Below are 23,366 nucleotides of genomic sequence, written 5' to 3' on the forward strand. Positions count from 1 at the left end.
GGTATTGTGAATGAGAATCACAGGGACATGTATGGTACTTTAGATCAGAGGTCCCCAACCACCGGGGCGTGGACCAGTACAGGAACTGGGCCGCACAGCAGGAGGTGAGTGGCGGGTGAGCAAGCGAAGCTTCAACTGCTGCCCCCCATCGCTCCCCATCCCTCGCATTACCGTCTGAACCATCCCCCCCATCCCTTGCATTATCACCTGCAACACCCTCCCACCTCCATCCGTGGAAGAACTGTCTTCCGCGAAACCAGTCCCTGGTGCCAAAAAGGTTGCTGCTTTAGATGGCTGGGCGGTGGGGTACAGCATGAAATGAAGTGGGAGAAGTAGGCAGGGGCTGGATCATGAAGGACCTGCAGGCCACAATTAGGAGTTGGGATTTTGTCCTAATTATGCTGGGAGGCCATTAAAAAGTTAGAGGTGGAGAAAGGAAAAGATCTGGTTCACAGTTTTAGAAAAATCCCTGTGGTCTCAGGTGGAGAAAGGCCTGTTAGAGAGATGGGAGACTGATTAGGAGGCCACTGCACCAGCGAGGTGAGGGAGGATGTTGGCCAGGTGTTGGTGGAGGCTGTGGAGTTAGAAGTGGGCCGACTTGGGATGTTTTGGAGTCAAATGGCCAGAACCCTGTGACTTCTTGGATGTGGAAACGGATGCGAGAAGAGGAAGGGCCAAGCAGGCTCCCAGATTTCAGGCTTAAGAAACTGGATGGATAATGGAGGCTTTAACTGAGATGGGGCAGGCAAGGGGAAGTTGGGGGTGAGGGCCAAGAACTCAGTCTGACATAGAGAACAGACTGGTGGTTGCCAAGGGGGAAGGGGTTGGGGGAGGGACGGAGTGGGAGGTTGGGGTTAGCAGATGGACGCTTTTATATATAGAATGGATAAACAACAAGGTCCTACTGTACAGCACAGAGAACTATATTCAATATCCTATGATAAAACATAATGGAAAAGAATATTTAAAAAAAGAATGTGTATAACTGAAGCACTTTGCTGTACAGCAGAAATTAACACATTATAAATCAACTATACTTCAATAAAAATATTGATAAAAATCGGGACTTCCCTGGTGGTCCAGTGGTAAAGAATCCACCTTACAATGCAGGGGACGTGGGTTTGATACCTGGTCAGGGAACTAAGATCCCACACGCTGTGGGGCAACTAACCTGTGTGCCACAACTACTGAGCTCGTGTGCCTCAACTAGAGAGCCCCCGTGCCGCAAACTACAGACCCCATGCGTTCTGGAACCCGCGTGCCACAACTAGAGAGGGAAAACCCGCAAGCCACAATTAGAGAGAAGCCCGCGCACCACAACAAAGAGCCCACACGCTGCAACGAATGATCCCGTGTGCCTCAAAGAAGACCCGACGCAGCCAAAAAAAAAAAAAAAAATTGATAACAATAGATAACAAACAAACAAACAAAAACTCGGTCTGAATGGCTGCATTGACAAGAGAAGGGAGCCAGGCTGGGCCCTGGAAGCAGCCCCAAGCTGATGTTCCCTCTCCTACCTGGGTAAGGGATCCGGCCGTAGGTGACGATCTCCATCAGCAGGATACCAAAGGACCAGACGTCTGACTTGATGGTGAAGGAGCCAAAGTTGATGGCTTCAGGAGCCGTCCACTTGATGGGGAACTTGGCCCCTGTGGTTTGGACGGAGCAGAGTGAGGGTGAGTCTGGGTAGCAGTCAGGGCTGGGTCTCTGCTGGGCAAGGGAACAGGACAGCGGTACAGCTGCCAACATCTGCCCCCTGCAGAACTGTGACTTCCCTCAATCTGGCCTCCATGGAAGCAAGGAACATCCATCCTGAGGACAGATGGCTAAAGTGGGGAGGAGTGGGCCGAGGCGCCTGGGGTGTGTCTGGGAACTCACTCTCTGGGGCCACCTCATTGATTCAGCTGATGTCCTGGTGAACTACAGCTCCTGAAGAGTGGAGTCCTAGAGGTCACAGGATCTTTGGGGACAGCAGAACTTCAAGGGACTTTGAGACCAGGTCACATCTGATGCCTCCGCCCCCTAACCCCCCGCAATGGGGGAAGGGAAGATTTCGGCTCTTGGCCTCTGAGGTTTCCCCTGTCACTGGGTGTTTCCCCTTCTAGTCCTCCCCTCCTTGCCTCTGGTCTGGAATGGGTTTAGTTAACCTTTGGTGAGTGATTTCTATCATAATTCCACTGTGGTTGGGGAATGTGGTGTAAAGGATACATGTTCTTTGGAGTTTGTTGAGACCTGCTTTATGATTTTGTACATAGTCAAGTTCTGAAAATGCTCTATGTTTTTTCTTTTTTTCCCCCATCCCTTCCTTCCTTGGGATTGAGAGAGTTTTTTTTATTCCTGCTTATCCTCTCTTGGTTTAGAAATTATACACTCTATTCTTTTGGTGGTTGCCCTGAGTTTAGATTTTTTTTTATTGTGTCATAATAAACATGAAATAAAATGTACAAATCTTTCATACACAACTTGATGCATTTTATATATGTATATCCCTTTGTAATCACCACTCAGATCAATATATAGAACACTTTCTCAGAAGTGTTCCCTCCGGCCCCCTCTCTGTCAATACCCCCCCAATCCAGGTAGCTATTATTCTGATCTCTAGCACCATAAATGAGCTTTGCCTGTTTTTTTTTGTTTGAGATACATTCACAGACCATATAATTCACCCACTTAAAGTATACAGTACAATGGTTCTTAGTATATTCACAAAGTTGTGAGTTTTAAAATATTTTCATCATACACCCCAAAACCATAGCAGTCACTATCCATTTCTTGCCAGGTCCCCACCCCAGCCCTAGGCTGGAGTTAATCTACTTTCTGTCTGTAGATTTGCTTGTTCTGGGCATTTCATATAAATGGAATCATATAATACGTAGTCTTCGTGTCTGGCTTCTTTCGCTTAACACGATGTTTTCAAAGTTTATCCATGTTTAGGGTATATTAGTACTTCATCCCTTTTATTATGGCCAAATGATATTCCATTGTATGTCTATATCCCATTTTGTGTATCAGTTGATGGACATTTGGGTTGCTTCCACTTTTGGGCTTTTAAGAATAATGCTGCTGTCAACCTTCACATATGTGTTTGCCTGTTTCTGAATTTTATATAAATGGAACTATCCAGCATCTACTTTTTTGTCTGATTTCTTGTATTTCGATATTATGCCGTGAGAGTCATCCATTTTTTTGCATGTGTCACTGGTTCGTAAGTTCTCATCGTTACATAATATTATATTCTGTGAATATACCACAATTTAAATATCATCTTACTATTTGTGGACAGTTAGGTTCTTCCCAGTTTTTGTCGACTACACATAACGTTGCTCTTACCCTTAAATTCAACATGACTTGACTAACCCAATCTACAGCCGATCACAGTCACTGGGGGAGACTCTGCAGACCAAGACACTATGTCCAGAAGGAGTCCGTCCAGCTTCATAACTCACAGCTGATACTGGGACAGACCTTTGCATTTTTACCAATCACTTTCACAGGTGTTAACTGTCAACAGTCATGACCCCCCCAGGTGGGCTCCACGGGGCCCTTGGCAGCAACCCCTACCTTCCCGAGCTGTGTACTCGTTGTCCTCTATGATCCGCGCCAGGCCGAAGTCAGCAATCTTGCACACCAGGGATGCAGAAACCAAGATGTTGGCGGCTCGGAGGTCTCGGTGGATGTAGTTCCTCTGCTCGATGAAGGCCATGCCTTCTGCAATCTCCACCCAAAACAGAGACACCCTTACCCTCAGATCTGGCTGGCCCAGCCCAAGGTGGGTCTCATCCAGAAGCAGAAGAGAAATGTCCAAGTATGAGAAAGCTGGAAAATATGTGCGCCAGCTCCCCCCCTTTTTTTGTGGGAGGGTCCTGGGCTCAGGTTGGCATTTCTCTGTCTACCCAGCCAGGCTGGGGGGATCCTCAGGGCCTGGGCCAGTTTGGGGCTTCTCTAGAGTTCCAAGACTTCCCAAGAACACTTTGAGGAAAAAGTGTTATTTCTCCAAGGACCTACACACACACAAACCAGGATACTTCGACGGGCTTTCATCCCCAACCCCACTTCTGGGAACAACCTAGGCTCACATAACATTCTGCTGTATCTCTTATGCCTCCTTCACCCCCAAGCCTGGGTAGGGAAAATTCCTTTATTCATTCAACAAATATCTACTGAGTGTCTCATGGGTGCCAGACATATTGCTTGAACAGGTGGGGAGCCAGGAAAGTCCCTGCAGGTGGTAATAAGTACCATAAGGAAAGGATAAAGCAGGTAATAGGACACGAAGTGTAGAGGGCTGTTTTGGATTGGATGGTCAGGGAAGGCTGCTTTGATGAGGTGAAATTTTAGGAAAGATCTGAGTGATGATAAAAGTGTGTCAAATAAGAGCATTCCTGGCAGAAAGAACATCATGCGCAAAGGTCCGGAAGTAGGAGTGAGCTTGGGTATTCATAGAACAGGTGGCTGATCAGAAGTTGCCAGAGGGAAAGTGGGGGGAGTTGAGGTTGTTAGGGAGGCTGCTGATTGGGAAGAACCTTGCAGGTTAGGAGAGGCAGTTGGGTTGTATTCTAAGCATAAAGGGAAGAGAGAAGTCTTAGAGCAGGAGAATGACATGGTCTGATACATATTTTAATGTCATCATGGCTGCTGAGTGCATAATGGACTGTGTGGAGGATTCTTCTTTTTGTTTTTTTTTGAATTTTTGAATTTTATTTTATTTAATTTTTTATACAGCAGGTTCTTATTAGTTATCCATTTTATACATATTAACGTATATATGTCAATCCCAATCTTGTGTGGAGGATTCTTATTCACAGTGGGACCTTGGAAGCCTGACAGAAAGATGTGGGATTTTTCCTTAGAGACGTTTTCCACTTACAAGGGTTTGTGCACTGACCCTCAGAAACAGGCTTATGACTAACCCTCAGAAACTCAGAAAATAGCATTTATAGTTCATAAACTGGCCTTCAATGTCCTTGAGGCAGGCGTTATCACCATTTCTGTTGTACAGAGGAGGGACACATTTTCTAGATCACACCACCAGGGAGATTCTGACTCAAACCTGTCTGTGGATTTCCACTCCCCGTACCCCAAGCTGCCTCTAGTTACCCAGGACTCCAGTGCTCTGGAGAACTGCAGCTGGGTGCAATCTGGTGAGATTATTTGGGGAGGTGGGACTTTGGGCCAGACCAAACCGAGACACAAGCCTGTTCAAAGTCTGAGGCAAGTGGATGGTGCACTTGTGGAAAGTGGCCAGCAGGGAGCACCTGTGGCCATTGGAACTGAGGTCTGAGGCTCCAGGCTTTCCAACAAAGACGTGAGACTTTTTTTTTTTTTTAATTTTTAACTAGACTTTCTGATTTTGTTTGTGGTAAGGCAGAGTCTTGACCTGGGGGTGTGGAAAATTTATAAGGAGTTCCTCGACCAAACAGTTAACAACAGCTGTAACATTAACGGCGGACGTTGTAGCTTATTCGCTAATCATAAGATAATACTTAACAAACTTAAATAGCATTTACTCTCTGCTTTGGGGGAGGTACTATTGATATCAGCACTATTTCACAGGTGAGAAAACTGAATCCCAGAGAAATAATTAACTGGCCCAAGTGGAGACCAGGACTGGAAATCTGACAGCCGTGCTCAGGGTCTGTGTCCATTACTCTAGCTGAATGTTTGGCACAGAGCAGGCACTAATGCTGGTTGTTACCATTTCTCAGTACCTAGGGACAGACTCTCATGTTATGGATTTGCACATGAGCACATGAGCTCAGTGGGGCAGGTGGGACTAACCCCACTCAGGAGACAGCAGATGAGAATGCCTAGGTGACTCTGGGGTTGGACCAGCTCAATTTGAGCCCCACATCTCTGTGATCTCCAAGCAAACTACTTTAACCCTCTATGCCTCAATTTTCTTCTCTGTAAAATGGGGACAATAGGACCTTCTTCCAAGGGGTCATGTGAGGATTAATACTCTAAGTCTACATCAGGGCTTAGAACAGAGTCTGGCATATAATTATTCACTTCAACAGTGGCTATAATGGTCCCTGTTGAGGAAAGTGGCCCTCAGAAAGGTTAAGCAATTTGCTCAAAGCTACACAGGCAGAGCTGGGGTCAATAGCAAAACTCTACGTGATTCCTAAGCCCATGTGTATATAGTGGTTCTTCTCAAGGGTTTGTCAACTGAACAAATAGTGGATAGGTTGACTGGGTTCAGGGTTGGTCTATGAATTGGGGGTTGATGAGGTGGTGAGATTTCATGCCCACCAAGTGGGCTGCCATGATGTCAGGCATTGTTACTGGGTTTGCTTCTCAGAGTATCAGGGAATCAAGAACCAGCTGGAAGGGCCTGTAGGGATATCCCAGCTCAGGGCTCTTCAAACTGAATCCAATTGATACCTCAAGGTCATCTTGGAGTTGGAGGGACAAAATAAAGGCCACCTGCTTCAATCAGAGCAGCTCTGTTTTGATCTATTTTAAAGTATTCAGCTGCTCTATAAGATTCATTTGACCAACTGAGTTATGGCTTAAAAAAAAAAAAAAGAAAAAGCTTTCAAACTTGAAAACCACAGAGATGGTCCAATTCCCTCATTTGACAAATAGAGGGACCAAGACCCAGGGCGGATCCGAGGCTCCACAGTCAGTTGGCGACAGGGCTGGGCAGCCTCCACTGACTGCGCCCACCTGCCTCTCTAGACTGGAAGTGAAGATCAGGCCACCAGGCTGACGCCTTCCTGTCCCTGGGCTCTGAGTGTACCTCTGCTCCTTGATGCACAAGGGCCTGGAACCTCTTTCCCTCCTGTGGCTTCTGTTTTCCTGTCTGTGCCATGAAGAGAGTGGTTCTTGCCCCAGTCCGTGAACCTCTACCCAGCAAGGTTTCTGCCAGTTTGATGGTTATAATTTAGCAACAGGCCAGGCTATTGTTTCCCCGGGGCAGCGCCCACTGAAGGGAAAATGCCAGGTCTTGATTTCCATAGTCCTCTGGCATTCCAGGCTCTGAAAGGTAAAGTCTTTTATTATACCTCTGCCCAGCCCCCCCAGGATTTGCATACTCAAATGAGCTCTGCCTTAGGCATCTCCAGAAGGCCCAGCCCTAGGCCCAGGTGCCCCTCTCCCTTAACACCTTCCAGGCTGCAAGCCACAGCCCCTTCATTTTTGCCAGGCCCAGGCTCCAACTGACCAGGCTGAGCTCTTGTTTTGCCCTTTGGGCTTTGGCACAGGCTGCTTCTTCTGCCTAGAATACCCTTCCCTCTCCTCTTCATCTGCCTAACTTCTACTCATCCTTCAGGGCTCAGCCTAGAGACCGCTTCCTCTGGGAAGCCTTCTCAGATTGCTCCTGGACTGGACTAAGTGCTCCAGCCGTGTACTCCCAGAGCAGACTTTTCCTCCCCTGTTTTCCCACAGATAGGAGAGAATGAGAGGCTAGAAGTAAAAAGCACTCAGGCTGGGGGTGAGAAGAGCTGTAGAAAGTGAAGGGAAGATGAGAAAGAAAATGGGGTTTTAAGAAGTGTTTCTGTGATTTATGGACATTATTAATTTTGCTGGATACTGCATTCTTTTGGTACTGAGCCAGGACCACTTGGGTCCTGGCTCTCTAAGAGATTCAGTTGTTTAGTAAGTGTAAACCCTGGGAGGACAGCAATACTTTCCATTTTGTTCACTGCTGTATCCCCTAAAAGTAACATAGTAATTTAGGCAAGCTACTTCACCTCACTGGGCCTTAGTTTCCTCATCTGTACTTCACTGCATCTCTATGCCTCAATTTCCTGTTCTGTAAAATGGAGTGACAATTACGTATCTGTGGCCGGACTATTACATCAGTGGCTTCCAACCATGCCTCCTGGGACTCATGCTCTTGTGCAGTCCCTCCCACACTGACCGAGGGCTGGGCATGTGACTTGCTTTGGCCAAGGGGACATTAGTAAGCACGATGCAAGTGGAGCTTGCTCATTTACGGCTTGGTCCCTTAGAAGATTCCCTCTTGGAACCTCGCCGCCAGGATGTAAAGGAGCTCTGGTTGGCTTATTGAGTGACGTGGGGCCACTGGAGAGAGACTTGGAGGATGAGCCACCATCTCGGACATTCTAGCCCCAGGCAAGCTCTCAGCAGAATGCATCCACAAGAGGAACCTCAGTTTCACCACGCGGAGCAGAAAAACCACCCAGCCAACCCCAGTCAACCTCACAGAATCATGGGAAATAATACATTGTTGTTTCAAGCTACTAAGCTTTGGAGTGGTTGATTACAAAGGAATAGATAAGAAAAATCTTACCCTAGCAGGTTGATGTGAGGACTACATGAGTTAGTACATAGAAGGCACATATAAAAAGCATACTTTAATCCTGAGGACTCAATAAATGTTAGCTATTATTATTGTTATTACTATAGTATGTGACCAATAAACATTTGTTGAAGAGATAATTGACTTCCTGTTCCCCTCCCCCAACTTCCCCATTAGACTCTCACCTGGGCTGAGAAGTCGATGAGTTTTGGCAATGGCTGCTTGCTGCCTTCTTCACTTTTCAGGAAGTCCAGCAGGCTGCCTGTGTCGGGGAGGGGGAAGCAGCATTTACTACTCTCAGGACTTTAGTGTGTGGTTAAGATCGTTCATAGTAATGGATTTAAATAAAAGTATTTACTGGGCTTCCCTGGTGGCGCAGTGGTTCAGAGTCTGCCTGCCGATGCAGGGGACACGGGTTCGAGCCCTGGTCTGGGAGGATCCCACAGGCCGCGGAGCAACTGGGCCCGTGCGCCACGGCTACTGAGCCTGCGCATCTGGAGCCTGTGCTCCGCAACAAGAGAGGCCGCGATAGTGAGAGGCCCGCGCACCGCGATGAAGAGTGGCCCACGCTTGCCACAGCTAGAGAAAGCCCTCGCACAGAAACGAAGACCCAACACAGCCATAAATAAATAAATAAATAATTTAAAAAATTAAAAAAAAAAAAAAAAGTATTTACCGCTCCTAGTGTTTGAGAAACAGAATTTGGGCGTTTGGAAAACGACTTTGTGATTGCCAGACTGGTTCCTTGACTGAGACAGCTTTCTGAGCCTGGATGACCGGGGGCATGGTTTTATAAGGCTGGCATAATTGTGTGTTTAGAAAATGATAAAAGCTTTGAGATTTTGAATCATTCTAAATGGAGGTCATGTGAGATGTTTCTGTATACAGAAAAATGGGCAGGGATTGAAAATGATTGGGAAATGGTGGCCTAAAAAAAAAAAAATCCCTGAGACGTCCTGGATTGTGTGTAGGCAGGGTTGGGGCAGCCTGGAACGGATGCTTTTCAACTCTTAAGGTTGACAAAGGTCTTAATGCTTTGACTCTCTTTTCTGGAGCATTGGTCCAGCTAGGGAAGGTGGCTGATGGTGGGGGGGTGGGGGGTGGTTTAGGGAGTCACTCCAGGCTCTAGGGCTCACAGTGAACCCCTAGAAGCCTCTTCTCCTATCACCCAGAGGGATTCTGGCCCTACCCGCTCGCCCAGGGGCCCATGTGCTCCCCTTCTCCTGGCATCCCCCTAACATGATTTCACCCCCTTAAACAGGAGGGTGGGGTGGGTGGATATGAAGATGATCAGTGAGTTCGTGTCAGAAGAGCTCCTGGCCAGACTGGGGAAATCTTGAAGGCAAGAACCTTGACAGAGTCACCTTTGACTCTGCAATTGACCAGGAGGAGCCACAGCCTGCATCCCCAGCTCCCAGCATGTGGCACCTTTGGCCATGAACTCTGTGATGATGTAGATGGGCTCCTCCGTGACCACGGCATGCAGCTTCACCAGCTTGTCATGCTGCAGAGTTTTCATCACGTTGGCTTCTGCCAGGAACGCCTCCACAGACATGCTCCCGGGCTTCATCGTCTTCACGGCCACTTTGGTGTGCTTGTTGTAGGTGGCTGGAGAGGAACAGGGAGCAGGAAAGGTGGTCAGGACCCACTGCTCTTTCCCCACAGTTCTGGAAGACCCGGGTGCAGACCTGCCTCCTCCAGGACACCTTCTCTGCCCATCTCAGCCCTTAGAGAGAGAAGGGGAGACATGGGCTTTGGCCTCAGACAGATGTGGGTTGGAGGGCCGGTTTACTACTTCCTAGCTGTGTGCCCTTGGGCAAGTCACTTAACCTCTCTGAACTGTGGTTTCCTCATCTGCAAAGGCTCTTTCAGGGATTAAAGAATAACCTTAAAACATCACTCAGATTATGTCACTCACTCACACACCTACCTTTGTTTTGTCAGACATCCATACACATATTATCTTTGCTTAAAATGGTTTATTTAATCTTAACACTGCTCTCAAAATAAATGCCAGTTTCATCATGGTCCACAAGGCCCTGCATGATCTGGCCTTGCCCACCTTGCCTCATCATCCACCAACAACCCCCTTGCCTTTTGTGCACCAATCAGCCTGTGTATCATTCAGTCCCTCAAGCGGCCAACTCCCCCTCCCACCACAGGGACTTTGCACATGCTGTTCCCTCACCTCACCCTACCCCTTCCCTGCTTCATCATGTTGATCTTGTAAATCTCATTGTTGCTTGTGTTTCCATGTTTGCCTCGGCTGCCAGGAAGCTCTAATCCAGAGTTGAGGTCTTCCTGTAGTAAGAGTCTAAGGCCTCATATAATATTTTTTGTTTTCCAACCTCATCAGCCCAATCTGCCTTACCTTCCTCTCCATACTTTCTCTGCCACCTTCTCTTATTCAGTGCCTGGCACATAGTAGGCTCTCAATAAATATAGCTAAAATACGTGGATTTTAAACTTATTTTTTTCTGGCTGAATTGTTTGCATCTCTGTAAGTTGCCTTCCCTCCCATTTGGAACGTGGTGGAGTATAAACACAATGGGGGCACCAGGCACTGGGCCAGGCATCGTGTCTCACCCACAGTTCTGCAAAGCAGGCTTTGCTATTCTTAGGTTATTAGAGGCAGGACAGCAGGGGTGGAATATGACTTTTTGGTGCCCCACAATGCCCTAGCATGGCACTGGGCACGCGGCAGGTGCTCAGAACAGCTTGTTCATCAGCTGCCAACACTGAACTCACCTGGAAACCTCCAAGTTATACTTTCCCATTCTTTTTTTTTGCCACGCTGCATGGCATGTGGGATCTTAGTTCCCCAACCGGGGATCAAAACCCGTGCCCCCTGCATTGGAAGCACAGAGTCTTAACCACTGGACCACCAGGGAAGTCCTATATTCTTTCCCATTCTTAATTTTCATCATCCTAAGAGATGTTCTGGTTATCTCAACACCCAACTAGTAGACTGTCCCAGCTCCCTATGAGGGAGCAGATCCCTCATCTAGGGCTCCTGCTTCCCAGAAGAAAGTGTTTGACCCCAACAGGCCTGGTCTCAAAGGCAAATCAGTGTTTGCATGGCCGGACAATTTGGTTTGCTATCAGAGAGGAACTGAAGAATTGTTCCTTTATGGTTATTATTCAAATCTCCCCTCTGCCCTGGGTGGCATTCGCACTTTGCCTCAGGCTGTTCCTGAAAGCAAGGACCTCCCTCTTCCCTCCTTCCCCTCCCCACTCTGGCCCTGGGTCCTTACCCATCCAGACTTCCCCAAACTGCCCAGCTCCAAGTTTCTTCTCCAGCTTGAGGGACTCCCGGGGGATCTCCCAGGCATCTTTCTCCCAAGGCTTCTGGGGCTTAGAGGACATGCAGGGCACTGTCAGCTTCTGGCAGAGTCCGTCGCTCCCCTCTGGAACAGAGCCCCTGATCAGCTGAGGGCAGCCAGCTCCAGGCCAGCCACAGGCTTCCTCTCGGGGGCTGCCCCACCTGGTCCACTGCATCTGGCCCATGTTCCGAAGGGTCGCCCCCATCAGGGACATCCCCAAGAGAACAGAGCATGATGCGATGCCACCTCTGCCCTCCTGCTCAAAAGGCCTTCAGGAGAATCCAAAGCAACTATTTGTCTGGGGAGGAAACCTCAGCAGGCCTCAGAGGTTGCAGTGCACACTTGACTAGGATTCCTGGGAGACAGGCCCACCCACTTGGGCCCCCGGTTGGGAGGCAGCCCCAGTAGGACTTACTCTCTTTTTCTTGTTTGGCTGCGTCCCACGGCATGTGGGATCTTAGTTTCCTGATCAGGGATCGAACCTGCACCCCCTGCATTAAAAGCGCAGAGTCTTAACCACTGGATCGCCAGGGAACTCCCAGGACTCACTCTTGTAGTGGGCCACCAGCTCCTGCAGGCTGCTGAAGGTGCTCCGGGGGGAGATGTAGAAGCCCCCATTGTCCAGGGTCCGGATCTTATAATGTTTCACTGTGTCCCTGTGCTGGGGGTCGTAGTCTCGCACGGACAAAGAGTAGCTCCCTGCATGGGCCAGAGAGAAACCCCTCAGGAGTTGACTCTCAGAGGCCTGCCACCTTGTGTCAGCAACCTGACACTCTGTAAGGCCACTACTGGCACCGTCCTGGCACCTGCTCAGTGGAGTACAGGGTAGGAGTGGGCTGTGGAGTCAGGCTTCCTGGGTGCTTGTCAGGCTGCTCCATGTCCAGCTGCGAGACCTTGGACAAGTGACCATGTCACTTCTCTGTGCCTCAGTTTCCTCATCTGTAAAATGGGATTGGTCATACCTCCTCACCCCATTCCATTGCCTGATGGTTAAAAGAAGTAATGCTTAGAAGATGTGGCACATATATACAATGGAATATTACTCAGCCATAAAAAGAAACGAAATGGAGTTATTTGTAGTGAGATGGATGGAACTAGAGTCTGTCATACAGAGTGAAGTAAGTCAGAAAGAGAAAAACAAATACAGTATGCTAACACATATATATGGAATCTAAGGAAAAAAAAAAAAAAAGGTCATGAAGAACCTAGTGGCAAGACGGGAAAAAAGACACAGACCTACTAGAGAATGAACTTGAGGATATGGGGAGGGGGAAGGGTAAGATGTGACAAAGAGAGAGAGTGGCATGGACATATATACACTACCAAACGTAAAATAGATAGCTAGTGGGAAGCAACCGCATAGCACAGAGATATCAGCTCTGTGCTTTGTGACCACCTAGAGGTGTGGGATAGGGAGGGCGGGAGGGAGGGAGATGCAAGAGGGAAGAGATATGGGAACATATGTATATGTATAACTGATTCACTTTGTTATAAAGCAGAAACTAACACACCATTGTAAAGCAATTTTACTCCAATAAAGATGTTAAAAAAAAAAACCTAATGCAGCCAAAAATAAATTAATTAATTAAAAAAAAAAAAGAAGTAATGCTTGTACTCAAGATGTAAACACTCATTAAGTGTTGGCCGTCATCATCTTCATTATTATCTCTTTTTCTTCCTATCATCTATCTATCTATCTATCTATCAATCACAAAAGCCAAGGTACCACACCAGTTTGGTAGAAACGCTATTTAGAAACAAACAAGCAAAAAGATAAAACAAACATAAAAATATCCAGTTCAATTATTACAGTATAAACATTGAAATGTAAGTGTAAACATTAAATGCTGTGGCAGGCTGAGTAACAGCCCCCAAGATGTCCGTGTCCTAATCCCTGACACCTGTGCATATATTACCTTACATGGTAAAAGGGGTTTTGCAGATGTGATTGAGTTAAGGATCTGGAGATGGGGAAGCCATCCTGGATTATCCAGGTAGGCCCAGTGTAATCACAAGGGTCCTTATAAGAGGAAGTAAGAAGGTCAAAGTAGGATATATGAAGATGGAAAGTTGAGGTTGGAGAGATGTGAGAAAGAGGCTATGAGCCAAGGAATGATGGTGACCTCTAGAAGCTGAAAAAGGCAAAGAAACAGATTCTTTTGTGAAGCTTCCAGAAGGGACCAGTCCTGCGGAAACTTTCACTTGAGCCCAGTGAGACCAATTTCAGACTTCTGACCCCCAGAACTGTAACATCATAAATTTATCTTGCTTTAAGCCACTAAGCTTGTGGTAATTTGTTACAACAGCAATAGGAACCTAATACACATGGCATCACATAGACCAGAAACACACACGTCTTTCAGTCCATGGCCACGGTTCTGCCATTTGTGGGCTGAGTGTCCTTGGGCAAGTTATTAACCTCTCTGTCTCTCAGTTTTCTCTACCACAGTAGCACCATGTCATAGGATTTGGGGGAGGTTTAAACTGTTGCATGAATAACAGTTGACCATACATGCTAGCCACTAAGAACCTTGTCTGAATAAAAAAATGAAGGAAAGAAAAAATGAATGAATAGGAATAATATTCATTATAATGAATTATAGTTATATGTATTATGATAAATTATATTATTCATTATAGTGAATGAATAACCCCACAAGGTAGAGGTTTTATATCACCACAATATTATAGATGAGGGGACTGAGGTCCAGGGAGGTGAAGTAACTCACCCAGAGTCACACAGCTTGTAAGTAGCAGAGCTGGGAGTCAAACCCAGGCAGCAGGCTCTGGGACCCCACTCTTAGCCACTCTGCCCAGTCAAGGTGAGGCTGGTTTGGCTGATGCTGAATGGGGAGGAGCAGAATCCAAGAAGCAGCAGGATAGGATTTGGGGCACTTGTGCTGCAAGTTTTATTAACTCGGCGAACCTGCCTATGACCCCATCTCTGAGGGCTGTGACAGTGGCCCAAGCTCACCTTCCTGCCCCGTAGGTCTGCCCCTGTGTGCAGGATGGCCCAGCGGGAGAAGAGAAGCCGAGGGCTGTGTACGGCTTTACCTTTTTGTCCGTTTCTTTTCCTCTGGGGGCTGAAAGGGGGTTTGTTGGGTGGGAGGAAATAAAGCCTAAATATTCACTGACCCAAAACACTGATTTTGAATGGTGTTCTAGCCACATTCAGGCTTCCCCAGTTCAGATACCTAGGGAGTGAATAGAAGGTCACACAGATGCCTTCGATTGATGGCCCCAAAACTGTTTGCGCAGGGTACTGTGAGGTCACACTTTATGCAATTTACTGATTTCTTTGAACCAAGCAGTCTTGAGTCTAAACACCATAGTAAAGGTCCACTCTGTGTGTGAAATCCGAAATCACGAGACTCCTACTTACATTCATTCCTTTGGGAAAACTGGCCTCAGTTGATGCCAGTTTGAGTTACGCACTGTTTTGGGGCACTGCTCTTGCCTCCTGTGCAATGACCCGGCACAAAGCCACCCTCACAGCACAGAAATTTCAGGAAGCAGGCCACCAACATCAAAACTTCCAAATATCTCAAAGGAGCTATTTTAAGCAGGGTCCCAGCGAAGGCTGGCTTGGGGGCTCCTCCTGTAGCCTGATCCCACCCATTTTCTTACGGAGAGAGGGAGGAATCAGGTTTAGGGACAAGATATATTTTGATGAATATTTGAAAGAATACAAGCAGGATGTTGTTTTTAGGGGCGGTCACTGCCTCCTATTTCCATCGGCCTAAGCCGCCAGTTCTGGGGGCTGAGAAGGCCCAAACTAGGCTTGAGCAAAGGGCAGGAGGAAGCTTGGAAGCCACAGTGGGCTGGGTGAGTTGTTCAGGCCCCCATCCCCCAGGGCATTCCCCCGTGGGGTAGGGGAGGTGGGCAGGGACACAGGGCTGGGAGGGCCTGCATCACCTTTGGTGGTCTCGCTGTCCCGAATCATGAAGGAGCCCAGCACATTGCCAGGGGCCAGGAGTTGGCGCTCTGCATCCTTCCGGCTGATGCCCTTGAAGAACCACCTGGAGGGGAGGGGTGTGCAGCGTGTGAACCCGTGGCAGACAATCCTGGCCGGCTCTCAGCGCTCTTGCCCGGCACCAGGATTCTGAGGGCCTGGCTTCCTGCGGGATCAATTTTACTCAGATTCTTTTGGGGAAAACAACCATTCTTTTAATATTTTAACATTAAAACAGACATTTTACCAAACTGGTGAATCCAGTTTGCTGAGGCTGAAACTTAGGCAATTTGGGGAGCTTTCTTCAAGGAAAATAACACAGCGTTACAAATACAAAATGCTCGTGGTCATTCCAGCACCACCCAATGTGAGGGATAAGCTTATGAACAGAAAGATTGGGTGGAAAAATACAGCAGTCTTAACCAACTGTGGTCAAAAATCTTACTTTTGCAAATTTCACAAGAACATTTGACCATCTTTTCAGGGTCTTGGAGGCCCATGTGTGTGAGGGCTGGGCTTTGTTACTGCCACAGTTCAACCTCCTCTGTGGATACAGAGTGAATATAAAGTTGGCATGCATTTCTAAGCTAAAATGTGAGATTTCAAATGATTTTATACTTGGGACCATATCCTTGGACCTTTTCTTCATACTCCCTGGATGTTTGGGATCTTGGGTGGAAAAATTCAAGCAGCAGCAACCAAATCCATTCCCTGAGGAGTAGTTCATGTGCTGTGATGGAAAAACCCCAGACCAGAGGTCAGCTGGCCTTGACCCTGCCACAAATCTGCTGTGTGACTTTGAGCACATCGCTTTCCCTCTCTGGACTTCTGTTTCCTCTACTATCAACTGGGGAGACAGACAGCTGACATTCATCAAGTTCTTATTATTCACCCAACAACGCTGTGGAATCATTGCCTTTATTATCCCCACTTCATAGATGAGGAAACTGAGGAACAGAGAAAGCAAGTAACTTGCCTGGCGTCATATAGCTAGGAAGTGGTGGGGGCAGGATTCAAAGCCAGGCAGTCTAACTCCAGAGCCCAAGGTCTTAGTCACCATTCTACATCTCCCACTTGCCTTCTTTGCTCTCATTTGGTAAAGTAATTAATGCCATGGTAAAATGTTCAAGCAATGTTAAAGGGTACAGAGTAAGAGCTATCTCCCTGGCAATTCAATCCCTAGGAAGTTATCCCACCGATCTTGCACCGGGAGAAGTGACATATACACAAGGAGATTCACTGCAGCACAAGACTGGAAGCAGGTTAAGTGACCACTGGCAGGGGATAGTGGGGCATCTATGCGCCAGACGCTGCAGCTGTGAAAAGGAGGAATACTGTAGGTGCTGCACGGAAGAGCTGAACAAAAGGAGCAGAACAGTGTGTGTTCAATCTACTACTTGTGTAAAATGGAGGGAGAGATATGTATTTTCTTAATCAAGTATAAAGCATTTGGGAAGACATACAAGAAACTGGTTGCTTCTGGAAGGGAAGTAGCTGGGTGGGGATAGGGTGGGTGGGAGGAACACTTTTCACTCTTTATTCTATGTCCTTCTGCACCATTTGCATTTTGAAACATTAGAAAATATTGCCTATTTCAAGGCAGATGAGGAAATAAGATCTCATCCCACGCTGATTCCAGTGCCCCAGCTGCCCTCCCCAGAGGCAGCCTCTGTGAGCAGTTTCTTGATGCAGACACAAGAACCCAGGAGTGTAAGACTCACATAGGTATTTAGGTCAGTGGTTCTCAAGGTGGGTCCCTGGACCAACAGCATCCGTCTCACCTGAGAACTTGTTAGAAATGCAAATTATGAATCAGATAATCGGGGAGTGGGGGCCAGAAACCAGTGTTTTCACCAGCCGTCTAGGTGCTGCTGATGCACTCAAGTTCGAGAACCAGCCATTTAGGTTATCACCTAAATGATAACCCACCAGAGATGTCCTCTGCACCCAGCCTTTTCCGCTTAGCAATTATGTTGCCTTTAAGGAGTAATACCAGCCATGCCTCTTCCGAAGCTGCTGCGAGGTGAGGCGTGGTTCAGGGGTTCTGTAAGTGCTCAGAGCCCTGAGTGGGGAGAGCACACGGACGCCCCAGCAGAAAGCCGAGAAGGAGCGAGAAGCAGCCAAGACCCCCTGCAGCACGTAGGGGGTGTGCTGGGGGGGCTCCAGGACAGAAGGTCAGCAGTGGGAGTGGGGGCTTCCTTACGGCCACAGAGGGGAGATTTCAAAGGGCAAAGAGGTTTCATGAGCACTAAGAAAGGGGTGACTTTAAGATGGGGAAAGCCCAAACATTTTAATTTTTAACAGACAAGTATCCCAAACCCTCAATACCATCTAGCCAGAGGGAGAAGGCAAAGGAGATAAAACCATGGGGACCGTCAGGTTTCAACTTTTTGACTGGCTGATTCTGAATTGGATCTATCGCCACCCTATAGTGTAGCCATCTTTTTACTTGTCAATCTCACCAGCCACACTGTGAACATCTCCAGGGAGGAAGCCTGCCCGAGTCACCCAGTATCCCTGGAATAGGGCTGGGGGTACAGTAGGTGCTCAACAAGTGTCTGTGGGATGATTGGGTGGACGGATGGATGGATGAAGTCTAACTGTCTATGTTTTCAGAGTCAAGGAGGACACAAAGAGCCTGCAGTCAAGAATGATGGGTTACGGGGATCTCCTTGAGAGTGGGGGATGTCTCATGGACTCTGCGGCCCCCGCCTGGCACAGGGCTCGGTGAGGCACAGGCACATGTGTGCTGATGAGTCACGTGAGGGGTGACCGGCCGGGTATGGGCTGGCTTGCCTCTCAGAGGATGCTGCTCGGCACAGCCGTATACTTCATCCAACAAATATTCACTGAGCACCTACTGCATGCCAGCCTGTGCCGAGGATGCGGCAGCAGACAGAAAAGGTCCCTGCCCTCACGTACTCTCGTTCTAGTGCGGGAGGCAGACAGTGAACCCGTGAACAACCAAGGAAACAAGATCATTTTTGCTAGTGAGAAGTGTCTAGAAGGGAGTAAAACAGGTTACCATGAGAGAGAGAGAGTCTCAGAGGGGACCTGCTTGAGACTGGGAAGGCCTCTCTGAGACTGGAAAGATGAGAAGGAGCCAGCCAGGCAAAGAGCCCTAGGAAGAGTGTGCCAGGCAGGGCAGAGAGTGAGTGCAAAGGCCCTGGGGCCGGAGCAAGGCTGGCTCTGTTCATGCTTCCTTCTGGAGGGCAGGGAAATAGAATACTCACTCCTCTGTCTCCAGAGAGTTGACTCGGGCAACGTAGTTGCTTGGGATGTAGCCCTCTTTCCGGGTAGCCAGGGATCGTGCTCTCCACCACTCCCCAGATCTGAGGGACAGGAGGAAGCAAAGGGGTCAGAGGGCAGGAGGACCACTCCGGGTCCTCTTAGGCCCCCCATCCTTGGCCTGGAATGCCCCCAACCCCAGGAAGCTGGTAGCGTGAGGGGCAGGGCCACTACTGTCCCAGCCCCCAGCCTTCACCCCGTGATTAAGGTTAAATACCTTTACAACAATCCCCACTGTGTCTCTGAGGGTCCGCCCAGGGCTGGAATCAAGCCCTGTCCCTGCATTCAGAGTCCTAGGTCTTTGGACTCACTCTTATTCCCTGGACTTGTGGCCTTGGCCTTATTAGCCATATGTAAGGTGGGGCCCTATGCCCATGGCAGACTCACAGTGGCTCGCTGGGGCTGAGAGCCAGAAGGAGTGGGCTCAGGAGTCTGACCAAGCATAACCACTCCCATCCTTGGGCCCCAGGACATACTAGACACTACATCCACTGATGGTGAAGATGGTAGGAGATTGGAGGTAGCAAGCTCAGAGATCCATGGATTTCTGAATGCAAAGTCACCTCAGCGGGGTCTGGTCCATAGGTAAGGCTGAAGCTTAATCATAGGAGCCCAAGGAAGGCTTCCCTGAGAAAGCACTTTCTACGGTCCATCCTTGCCTGGATGTGCCTTTAGCAAGTATGCAAGCCCCTTTACTGTGGCTGTAAGCCAGGTTAACAGCAAACTCTTCTTCCTTTATTACGACCAGGTTCTCATCAGTCATTTACACCCTAGTGTAATATAGTTTATCAGGTCCTTTACTGAAGCACAAGAGAGCATAACTGAGTATTGGAGATAGGTATGTCTTAGAGGCGAGTGGAATGGGAACTCACTCTTCCAGGACCACCATCTGGTCCCCCTTCTGGAAACTGAGGTCTTCATGGTGAATGGCCTCGTAATCATACAAGGCAACCACAGTGATCTCCTCAGAACCTGCTGGGAAGAGAGACATGTGGGATGGTGAGGCTTTATCTGAGCACACCCGCAGTCCTGGGTGTTTCTCACCCCAACACCTGGCACCCAGCCCTGGACCCCTTGATGTGTCTGTCTCGTGATATAAGTAAGCATCTTGCCATGCCGGGTGCGATTCTTGATTTTAAAGCTAACGGAGTTTTGTTCATGTTATGAAACAACATTATAGAAAAACAATAGCCTGTACTAAGTACTTTGGGGGAAATTTATGGGATTTTCAAGAGTGGTTTTGACTGTTTGGGATTTTTGCCTCAAGCTCTGACTGAGAACCTAACCTAATCCGCTACATAACACGACTCCACTACATGTGCTTGCCAGCTACTTACCCTCTGTGGACCCTGGTGGGTTGCCGTTGCTACTGTCAGGCCACTGTGGGGAAGAAATGGGAGAAGGGGATGAATCCAATAGTGTGTGTGTAGCCATGGAAGGTCTGTGTCAAAAAGGATATCCCAGGGCTTCCCTGGTGGTGCAGTGGTTGAGAGTCTGCCTGCCAATGCAGGGGACACGGGTTCGTGCCCCGGTCTGGGAAGATCCCACATGCCGCGGAGCAACTGGGCCCGTGTGCCACAACTACTGAGCCTGCGCGTCTGGAGCCTGTGCTCTGCAACAGGAGAGGCCGCGATAGTGAGAGGCCCGCGCACCGCAATGAAGAGTGGCTCCCGCTCGCCGCAGCTAGAGAAAGCCCTCACACAGAAACGAAGACCCAACACAGCCAAAAATAAATAATAAATAAATAATAAATAAATTAAAAAAAAAAAAAAAAAAAGGATATCCCAGCCCCGTGAGTCCATGAGTCATGGGAGGAGGCCCAGAGAGGGCTGGGAAGTGCCCAAGGTAACACAGCACATTAGGGGCACAGCCAGCACAAGGATGCAGGTCTCTTGGGTTGTAGTCTCTGCCTTCAGCCTTGGACGTACTGCGGGACGTACTTGTGTCTTCCCCTCGACATACAGTGAGAGGCTTGGTCCAGATCAGTGTTTTCCAAGCTATGTTTGAAGAAACCCTAGGTCTACCAACATGGCCCATGAATAAAGGCTCCACTATGTATGTGAAACAACCTAAGTGTCTGTACAAAGGGGGATTGGTGCCTACACTGTGGTGCTCTAAGCAGCCCTTATAAGACGGAGGCCACTTCATTCCTGACACAACGAGACCTCAAAGATATATTGTTGAGTAAACAAAGCTAGTTCTTCAGAATGGTAAACATGATACATTGGTATAAAACACATACTCAAACATCCTAAACACTTTCTGTGGACACATACTGTACACATGTGAGTGTAAATTCATGGGAAAAGGTTTGCAAGGTTCCACGCCAAACTGACAACAGCTGATACCTCTGAGGTAGGGTGTGGTATTTCTAGGGGGGGGGCATTGGTCAGCAGAGACTGTAGCTTTCACTGAAATCTGTGATTTTTATTTTCAAGGAGAATGAATTTGTGTGTTACACACATAAGTAAACATTAATTTAAAGAAATAGGTTTGGGAAACACTAAGAAGTATATTCTTTTTTGGGGAGATTCACGAAGCCCATTACAAAGATTTATAAAGGCTCTGAGTCCTACAGGGAAGGAGTGTTTGGCCCAGTGTTTTGCAAACTGATTTGACCTGGGAGCCCTTTCTCAGTTACTAACTGACTGCTGAACCAGTGCTCTGCATGAGGGGAACAATGAATGGTTGATAACAGTGTCCCTTAAACCTGATGCTCAGAGAGAACAGCCAAAAACTGGTGGGAGAAAATCCTCTGCTTCGCACTGCTGACAAGCCAGAAGGCCTCAGAGAACCTGAGAACCTGGAGCCCTGGCCACAAAAAGGGCCCAGGGCCATGCAGGCCAGGTGAGAAGCAGACCTGGGAGTGACTTAGGGTTTAGGATGTCAGCTCAGGATCTCGTGTAACCTTAGGCTGTATTAATAGATGTCAAGTGTCAGAAGGAGGGAGGTGAGTATTCCACTCTTCTCCCATTTCCATGTGTTTGGGGCAGGACTAAGGGGCAGGTATGTGATCCAGGAGTAAGGGTTATGGGGTAATATGCCTCCCTTCAATACAAGGAAGAACCTTCTAAGGGGCGCCAGGAAGGAGTGCACCCCTGCCTCTGCAGGCAGCGAGCAGAGGCTGTCCTTCCTGGACAGCCTCAGGTAAGGGGATGGACGAAAGGATCCCAGAGGAGAGAGAACCCAGCCTTGAGTTTAGGGAGACCCAGCTCTGCTGCTTCCCAGAGGTATGAGCCCAGGGAGCCATTTAACCTCTTTGAGCCTCAGTCAGCCTGGCTGTAAAGTAGCGTAACTCCAGCCTCAGTGTTTGGTGAGGATTAATGAACAGAAATACCTCACTCCAGTGCCCGGAACATAGTAGGTTTTCAAAGAACAGTAATGATTATTACAACTGTTATTGCTGCTCTTAGTACTGTTGTCCCTTTACTAGTATGATTATTGTCATCAACACTATTACTACTGCTACGGCTCTTCTGACTATCACAACTACCATTACTAGTGGGGCTACTTCTGTGGCAACTACTGCTCCCACGACCCCCACTATTGCCACCATGACTACTGTTCCTGACACTAGCATTTGGCTCTGTTACTCTTGCACCTACCCCTGGGACATTGGAACCTGCACTGCCCAAGTTTGAACCCTTACAACCAGGTGGTCTTCAGCAAGTTATTTAACCTCTCTGTGTCTCATCTGTAAAATGGGTATAATACAAATTGTGACCTACAAGAGCACTACTGTGAGGATTAAAGGTGTTAATAACAGCAATGCACTTAAGGTAGGGCTTGGTTCATCGTCAACTCTGTAGAAGTGTAAGAGAAGTAAGCAAATAACCTCTGCTAGTATTACCACTTCTCTCATTTACTCTTTCTGCTTTTGTTCCTACTGCTATTGCTGTTATATTCCCACTAGTATTGTTGTTACTGTTATTGCTACCATTGTTATTACAGTTATTGCCATGACGCTGATACTGTCATCATTCCTGTCATTACTTCAACTGCTGTTGTCACTAACCTGCTCACTCATTACTCTCAGTACTGCTTATGGTACTTCCTAGGTGTGAGGCCGGCCATGCCCCCTGGGACCTGGTCACCCAGGCTGATGGGCCAAGGCCTGGGCAGTGGGACAAGGAGCAGTGACATCCCTGCCCTGGGTGCTTGGTGCAGGTGTATCCTGGGGAGTCAGGGAGCTGCCAGCGACCGGTCAGCTCCATTTCACCCCAGACTCACTCTGCTCGCCCTTGGGAAAACAGGAAGCGGTGAGGGCAGTTTGGGGCAGCCCCCGGGCTGCCACCGGTCTCCCCTTTCTTCCCCCACTCACCCGCTTGCCCGAGGACGTGGGATCCGGCACATACAAAGGGTTGTGTGGGCTGGTGTTGGGCTCCGTTTTTGAGACCTTGCCTCCATCCCGGAGGAACTTGGACTTCACACACCCCATCCTGTGGTAGAGAGAAGGGAGATGAGCCCCACTTGCTCTGAGCCCCACACGGGGGAGTCTTTGATGCTGGGTTCTAGACCCTCTGTTCCCAGGCTGGCA

At 48.3% G+C, this 23,366-nt stretch overlaps 1 protein-coding gene across 2 annotated transcripts in view; it reads right to left on the minus strand.

The window, feature by feature from the left end:
* HCK (HCK proto-oncogene, Src family tyrosine kinase) overlaps window positions 1-23,366 on the minus strand; it is a 40,555-nt gene that overhangs the window by 2,526 nt on the left and 14,663 nt on the right. Inside the window, exons 2-12 of one of the 2 annotated variants that reach the window (XM_059898979.1) lie at window positions 23,151-23,268; window positions 20,167-20,209; window positions 19,702-19,801; window positions 18,775-18,873; window positions 15,505-15,608; window positions 12,139-12,288; window positions 11,521-11,673; window positions 9,695-9,874; window positions 8,452-8,528; window positions 3,562-3,715; window positions 1,518-1,649 (exon numbers count right to left, since the gene is read on the minus strand). In XM_059898979.1, the coding sequence (XP_059754962.1) occupies window positions 1,518-1,649; window positions 3,562-3,715; window positions 8,452-8,528; window positions 9,695-9,874; window positions 11,521-11,673; window positions 12,139-12,288; window positions 15,505-15,608; window positions 18,775-18,873; window positions 19,702-19,801; window positions 20,167-20,209; window positions 23,151-23,267 (1,309 nt within the window). In that variant the 5' untranslated portion in view covers window position 23,268. Of the gene's footprint in view, window positions 1-1,517; window positions 1,650-3,561; window positions 3,716-8,451; window positions 8,529-9,694; window positions 9,875-11,520; window positions 11,674-12,138; window positions 12,289-15,504; window positions 15,609-18,774; window positions 18,874-19,701; window positions 19,805-20,166; window positions 20,210-23,150; window positions 23,269-23,366 lie in introns of both variants that reach the window. The other variant, XM_059898978.1, reaches the window with a different exon arrangement.

Source organism: Balaenoptera ricei, chromosome 15, assembly GCF_028023285.1.
Source record: "Balaenoptera ricei isolate mBalRic1 chromosome 15, mBalRic1.hap2, whole genome shotgun sequence".
In the NCBI taxonomy this organism is placed as follows: Eukaryota; Metazoa; Chordata; class Mammalia; order Artiodactyla; family Balaenopteridae; genus Balaenoptera; species Balaenoptera ricei.